General features: G+C 52.0%; 1 protein-coding gene across 1 annotated transcript; it reads left to right on the top strand.

The window, feature by feature from the left end:
• Positions 1 to 6,596: 6,596 nt before the first annotated feature.
• DFJ58DRAFT_751027 (aspartic peptidase domain-containing protein) lies at positions 6,597 to 7,779 on the top strand (the record flags this gene model as incomplete). The annotated part of the gene is made up of 4 exons (XM_041387769.1): positions 6,597 to 7,152; positions 7,199 to 7,312; positions 7,374 to 7,470; positions 7,529 to 7,779. 4 exons carry the CDS (start codon positions 6,597 to 6,599, stop codon positions 7,611 to 7,613), a joined length of 852 nt encoding a protein of 283 aa, XP_041234929.1. The 3' UTR covers positions 7,614 to 7,779.

Raw genomic sequence — 7,779 nt, 5'->3', positions numbered from 1 at the left:
ATCGCTTCTTGGACCTGAACCAAGTGGCACCCCGACTAGGACCCCGAAAAATCCTCGTCAACCAAAGCGTCCAACGACGCACCCAACGCCTAACGGCGTTACTCCGCCTCAGCGGAACCACCTAAACTAACCCATTTTACCCTTTAGAAACGCTCGACGCGCTACTAGGTCAACATGCCCCCAGGAAAGACCACCCCTGGAACAGGACCACCCAAGCCCAACTCACCCACTCAAACGACGGCTCCCAATACCCGTAAAAACCACCCGTTCTCAGACCACGGTAGAGGAAATCATGGCAACCAGTAGCTCGGTAATGGATACTGAAAGTGCGGAAGCGTACCTGGCGTCCAAACTTCTTTGTCAAGTCGGTCAACCATTCACGCTCACTCATCTCTCCACCATTCTATTTCACATCACACAAATGTCTACTGTCACTCCAGTACCGGTTAACGCGGCAATTCGCGCAGTAGCATTCCTTCTGAAAAAGCAGGTGGTATGTGAGATAGCAGAAGCAGCAGCAAAGGAACTGGCACTCACCTTATCTGGCACCTTAACTGAATCACTATCTGCTCGGTTGGTTGACCACACGATTGCGGCATTAGCTCCACAGATTGCCGGAGTCCATGCAGCCTCGGAGACCTTGGCAAAGACTGCTAAGAAAACGGAGGATACCTTGACCATCACCCTCGACAAGGCTGAGCGACTTCATCGGTTAGCCAGAGATGAGCGAACCGAACAAGAAGGAGGTGTCTCGGTAGCTTCCGAACGCCTAGAAGAGACCGCGGATGCCCTATACGCCACAGTAACAGACTGTCAGAACACCATCAAACTACTTGCCCCCTCGCTGGATGCCACCCAAGACCCGCATCAACCATCTATCCCTCCAATTGACCTCCACCCCCTCCCCCTCACCCCCCACGACCCAGCCCACCTACAGCTCTGTAGCAGCTGCCCACCTCCCCCCCAAGGTGGACCAGGCCGTTGGCCGAGCGGCTGTTAGGGCGCGCGAGATTCTATTGGACCCCAACCCAGGTTCTAGCCTATTCCCACCTGGGACTGCAAACAGGGAAATAGCGTCTCACCTCAAGGAGGCAATCAATAATATAAGGGACGACAGCACCCCACCAGGCAGCGTTAGAGCTATAACCACGCTCCGTAATGGAGGAATAGTAGTAGAACTGGAATCTGAGGAACTGGCGTCGTGGCTCCGAAGCCCCACGGGACGCACATCACTAGAAAGTCAATTTGAATCAACAGTATCGTTTCGCTCCCGAACATTTGCATTAGTCCTAGAGTACTTACCGATCCATTTACAGATTGAAAACGACGACTTTCTCCACCGTGTCGAAGAGGAAAACCAACTCCCGGCGGATACACTGACATCCATTCGCTGGATCAAACCCTGAACCGCAGATCCAACCAGCAGCGCAAGGCCTTCGCTCTCCTACAAGTATCTGATGCACCCACGGCCAACAACATTTTGCGAGATGGACTATGTATCGACAACGAGAGAATCTCTATCCGGAAGAACAAGAAGGAACCTATCCGCTGTGCAAAGTGTCAACACTACGGCCACATTGCCCGCAGCTGTACTGACGAGCATGATACTTGTGGAACCTGTGGGGAACACCATCGCTCCACCCAATGCAATGCTTACCGCACCACTCGGTGCGTTAACTGTCGCAGCAACAACCACACGAGTTGGAGCAGGAAATGCCCGGAATTTCTTCGAAGATGCGACCTTCTAGACGAAAAATTCCCCGAGAACAAAATGCCCTATTTCCCCACTGAAGTAGCTTGGACACATGCCATCATCCCTCCAAGACCTCCCAGACTGCCCTCCCACTTCCTCTCCCCGCCGATTCCACAAGACCTTCTTCCACAGACGAACGACACCCTCCGTCAAACCACACTCGCACTCCAACGTCTCCCCATTCTCCCATCCCCGTCGCCCCAGCCCAACTCTCCCAGTCAACCCTCCACTGCCGCTGAGATCCTCAAAGACATCTACCCCCCACTAGACCCCGACCCCGAACTCACCTCACCACCCAACACTCCACGCTCCTCTCAATCCTCCCAACCCTCTGACAGTTCACCCTCTTCACCCCCCACTCATGTCTAATCACAACCCTACCACCAACGTCCCGACTCAAGATTGGCAACAAAATCTCAACACCTCTCTGATCGCTCAATCATCCCTGCTCAACAACCCCGTCATCGCGGACTGGGACATACTAATCATCCAGGAACCCTATATTAACTTTTCTACAGTAATTCCAGCGCCAACCACCACCTGGCACGTCCTGTACCCATCGCAGCATTATACCCACCCCCAGCAGCGGTCGCGGGCCCTCATCTTGATCAGCACTAGACTCGACACTAATTCGTGGAAACAGCTCACCTTCCCCTCATCGGATGTCATCGCCATTCAACTTTCTGGTCCCTATGGACGGTGTACAATATTTAATATTTATAATGACTGCACTCATAACAACACGCTAACCACCTTCGAACACTTATCTAGAAAGCAACATCGCTTCCCTCAAAACATCCTGATAACGACCACATGCTTTGGTTGGGAGATTTTAACCGACATCATCCCTTATGGGAGGACATCCACAACCGTCATCTGTTCAACTACACGGCCGCCAACCCCCTCATCGACCTCATTGCCGACCATGGAATGATCCAGCTCCTACCGCAAAACACCCCAACTCTCCAATCCATCAGCACCGGTAACTGGACACGCCCTGGACAACGTGTTTGGCACGGAACACCTCCTTGACGCGGTAGTATGCTGTGAAACCTGCTCCGGGACTCCAGGGCCAAAGACTGACCATCTTCCTATATTGCTGACCCTGGAACTCGAGACCCCCAGCACAGACACAGAACCTCGTCGTAACTGGCGCGGGGTCGATTGGGACGCCTTCAAAAAGCATCTCGGAGAAAACCTCACCACCAGACCCTGCCCAACCCCTTGCGTCAGATGAGGAATTTCAGGAGGCCGCCCGGCACCTTACCCTTTCGATCACCGCCACCATGGACTCCTGTGTGCCCTACTCGAAACCATGTCCACATTCCAAGCGATGGTGGACGAAACGCCTATCCATCCTTAGATCACGGGTCAAGAAGTTAAGTAAACTGGCATACCGGATGAGAGGTCTCCCCCAACACTCTAGCCACGACGACCTCAAAGTCGGCCAAAGACCAATACGCGAACGAGATCATGGCTACGAAGAAGCAGCACTGGTTAGAATGGCTGGAAGATATTGAAGGTAATGATCTGTGGACCAGCTAATAAGTACATCTCAGCAGAACCCCGCGACGGTGGCAAGACTCGCATACCCTCTCTCTCCTTCACCAATCAAGACTGGAACTATGGATGAAGCAACCACCAATGATGAAAAGAGCCGAATTCTAGCTAAGTCATTCTTTCCTCCTCCCCCCCGACACTGATCCTGTCCCACAAGATGTGGAATACCCTGACCCAGTTGAGCGCCTACCACCACTCACCACGGACCAGATAGAGCGGGCGATATGCAACCTTAGTGGGTACAAGGCACCCGGTCCTGACGGGATCTGCAACATAGTGTTCAAGGAGTGCTCCGACATCCTTGTCCCCTACCTCCTACACCTCTTTAATGCCACATTCTCACACCGCATGTACTATCAGCTGTGGAGGAAGTTCACTACAGTGGTTCTGCGTAAACCGGGCAAGCCTAATTACTCCGTCCCAAAAGCTTACCGACCAATCGCCCTACTTAACACAACTGGGAAAGCTACTGACGGCTTGTAGTAGCTGGATCAGCTCACCCATGTCCTCGAACACCACCAACTACTACCCAACACACACTTTGGGAGTAGGCCCGGGTCGCTCCCACCACCAATTCGCTCCACCTACTGGAAGCGACGATCAAGAACGCGTGGAGAGCGCACAAAGTAGCCTCGGTCCTGTTTCTGGACATTGAAGGTGCCTTTCCCAACGCCGTGACAAGGCGCCTGCTATCACAACATGCGAATGAGACGTATCCCAGGTGATATAGTGGATTTTACTGAACAGGTACTAACAAACCGTCAAACTCAATTGAAATTCGACGGATACACGTCCGACTGGTTCCCTGTGTCCAATGGAATAGGTCAAGGAGACCCGCTATTAATGATTCTTTATATTATTTACAGCTCCGATCTGGTCGACGTCGCATCGCCCCGAAGAGGAAGAGAGGCACTGAGAGAACTAAACATTAGCATTCGTCGATGACACAGCTTTCATTGCCATCAGGAAAGGACTTCTCTGAAACTCCACGCCATCTTGGCAGACATGCTCGAACGTCCAGGGGGAGGCTATGATTGGTCAAGAGTTCACAATTCCCGTTTTGAAACAATAAATTTGCGCTAATGGATTTTCTATGAACAGACACAAAACACGTCCCGACATGGTCATCCAGGGAGCCACCATTCGCCCCCTCCCCAACACACCGATTCCTCGGCATCATCCTAGATCAGGAACTGCGTTGGAAGGCACAAGTCGACAACGCTGTAGCAAAAGGGACATCCTACGTACTCCAGTTACGTCGCCCTCTCTACCTCGGCCAAGGGCATCCCCATGCGACTGATGCGCCAACTCTACCTGGCAGTGGCAGTCCCTAAGATGCTGTATGCCGCCGATCTCTGGTTCTCACCCATTTTCAGCCATGGGACGAGCACCTTGCAGAGAGGCTCAGTAGGTGTTCGCCAAACGACTCTCAACAGTTCAGCGCCTGGCAGCCATCGCCCTGACGGGAGCGATGCGCACCACAGCCACTGACATTCTAGAGGTCCACGCCAACCTCCTCCCCACCTCCCTCCTCCTCCAGGATGCCTGTCACCGAGCCATCATCCACATTGCAGCCCTTCCCAGCTCCCACCCGCTCCACATCCCAGTCCGCAAAGCCACCCAACGCTACGTCGCAGCGCACCGTTCATCCCTCCACCACCTCACCCGCCGCTTTGCCCTATCTCCTGCCACCGTAGAAACTCTAACCCCAGCTCAACGCCCACCATCTGCCAAAAACCCCTGGACCACGCATATCGCCGTCAACAAGGACACAGCCATTTCAGAACATGAAACACTAATGGACCAAATACAGATATACAGCGATGGATCGGGCTATAAGGGTAAAATCGGGGCAGCTGCAGTCCTATTCTGCGCAGGACAGCAGCCCAGAACACTGCGATATCACCTCGGGACGGATGAAGAGCATACGGTATTTGAAGCAGAAGAAGTCGGCCTGATTCTAGCCGCACGTTTGATGGCCACGGAACGCGACCTGTCCTTCCCCCTTTCTATCTCGGTGGACAACCAAGCTTCGATTTGAGCAGGTGAGACATTCCATTCGCGTCCTGGTTCCTATCTGGCGGATTGTTTTCGTAGGATGATGAGCAAAATCGCCAAAGATAATGTAGACTTCAGGTAACCATGCGCTGGGTCCCAGGACACTCAGGGATCCATGGCAATGAGGAGGTCGATAAGCACGCCAAACTGGCAGCAGTGAGCCATCATAACAACAGCCCCATCAACCCGCCTACCCCGCCTCCTTCGACACTGAGCCCTCCCACTAAGCATTTCGGCCCTAAGAGAAACGCAAAGCAAGGACACTACCCAGAGATGGGGACAGCTCTGGCGCAAATCCCCCGCGTTTCTACCGCTTCAATCAACTCGACCCCCAGCATCCTCAAATGTTCATTCACCAAATTAACTGCCAATTTCCCAAAACGCCTCATCAGCCTCTATATATTCCTTCGAACTGGCCACGCACCACTTAACAAGCACCTTCCACCGTATCCGCAAAGCTGACAGCCCATCTTGCCCCCACTGCCCCGGCATAGATGAGACGGTACACCACTACCTGCTAGACTGCCCACACTTCCAACGTGACCGTCACATACTTGTCAGCGCCCTAGGGCGAAGAGCCACTTCCATTCAATTCCTTTTGACAGACCCTGACGCCACCCCTCACCTCGTTAGATATGTCAATGGCACTTGTAGATTCAAGACCGTCCTTGGTGAAATTCCGCTTCCTCGCACTCCGCAGACTGATCAGTTTTGAACAGGTTTGAAAGCACGCAAGCTTGTACACGCACCTCGGTACCATCAAACATTTCATATCATCTTGTATCACCACCACTCACTCGCACACACGGAGTCACTAGCTTCATCACTGGTATCAGTCAGACGGGAACGGGTCCTCCCATCAGCCAACAAAATGGGACCACCCACCAATTAATCCTACTGCAACCTTTCGACTCCTGTACCTGCCCACTTCTGCGGCCGAGTACGCGTCTTTATCTTCATACCGATAATCCATACCTACCACAAGCGTACATATAAGTCGTCTCATCTTCGATGGGTTGCGCGTCTAAAACGGCCGGCGGGAACGGCGGACTGATGGGGCACGTCCCACATCAGGGCATTCGCGAACTCAGAGATGCGCAGGGGGCACTGGGGGCCCCCTAGACTAGATAGTATTGTCCTCCATAGAGTATTACTCTCCATAGGACATGAAAATTGAATCAAAAAAAAAAAAAAAAAAAGACTTACAAACAGACTACCACGAGCCATGACACGGGCAATCAATTTGTGGGTATTTGTTTTCTACGTGGCACATACATTTTGTCAAAACCGTTTCCAGTCTGTTACATACGGCGATGGGATTTATGCTACTGGAGAGGAATACACAGACACCGTAACGCTCAACCCTGATCTGATCATCAGTGATCAATCTATTGGCGTCGCATCTAGTCACTCATATCTGGATGGTACGGATGGAGTTCTTGGCCTCGGACCGGTCGATTTGACGGTTGGCATCGTCAGTAATGGAAATGAAGTTGCAACTGTGATGGACAACCTCTATACGCAGAAAATTATCAGTTCGGAAGTACTCGGAGTGTTCTTTGCACCTGCTTCCTCTGACGATAGCGGCGGTGAGCTCACATTCGGCGGTTATGACGCCTCCAAGATTACTGGAGACATCAGCTATGTGCCGATCACATCAATATATCCAGCGAGTATGTATTGGGGCATTGATCAGTCCATCAGCTATGGGTCTACGTCCATTTTGGCCGAGACAGCTGGTGTCGTTGATACCGGATCCACCTTCATTTCCATTGCAACTGGTAAGTGTCCTGTGCGACATTGAAACCCTTCTAATCCACTGTTCAGATGCCTTCGACAAATATCAGTCTGCTACGGGGGCAACCCTCGATGAGAGCACTGGTCTCTTACAGATCTCACCTGACCAGTACAACCAGCTCTCATCCTTGTATTTCACTACTGGTGGGGTTACTTATGAGCTCACCCCCAATGGGCAAATTTGGCCTCGATCGTTGAAACACAGCCATTGGCGGGACCACCGACGCCATATACCTGGTCATCAGTTCCACTGACACCCCCTCTGGTTTTGGCCTGGATTTTGTGAACGGCTACTGTTTCCTGTACGTTGAGCTACTTTTTTTTACCGGGAAGATAAATTGCTGAATTATTCTTCCACAGCGAGCGGTTTTACCCGGTGTATGATACGACGAACTCCCGAGTCGGGTTCGCCACCACTGAGTATACCCATGCCATGACAAATTAACTACAGTCCTTCAAGAAAATCATACGCCCGGGGCCACATCAACCCCACAAGAACAGTCGGAACCGTTACTTACATATTTCGTCACATTCATTTAACCCTGTTGATATTACGTACGAGTCGTACTCGTGAACAATGTGCTTACATAAATAACTTGAGCCAATTGAGG

The sequence above is a fragment of the Suillus subalutaceus genome (genome assembly GCF_016647625.1).
Source record: "Suillus subalutaceus strain FC151 chromosome Unknown DFJ58scaffold_459, whole genome shotgun sequence".
In the NCBI taxonomy this organism is placed as follows: Eukaryota; Fungi; Basidiomycota; class Agaricomycetes; order Boletales; family Suillaceae; genus Suillus; species Suillus subalutaceus.
The sequence above is the reverse complement of the archived record's forward strand: the minus strand, read 5'-3'. Positions and strand labels throughout refer to the sequence as shown.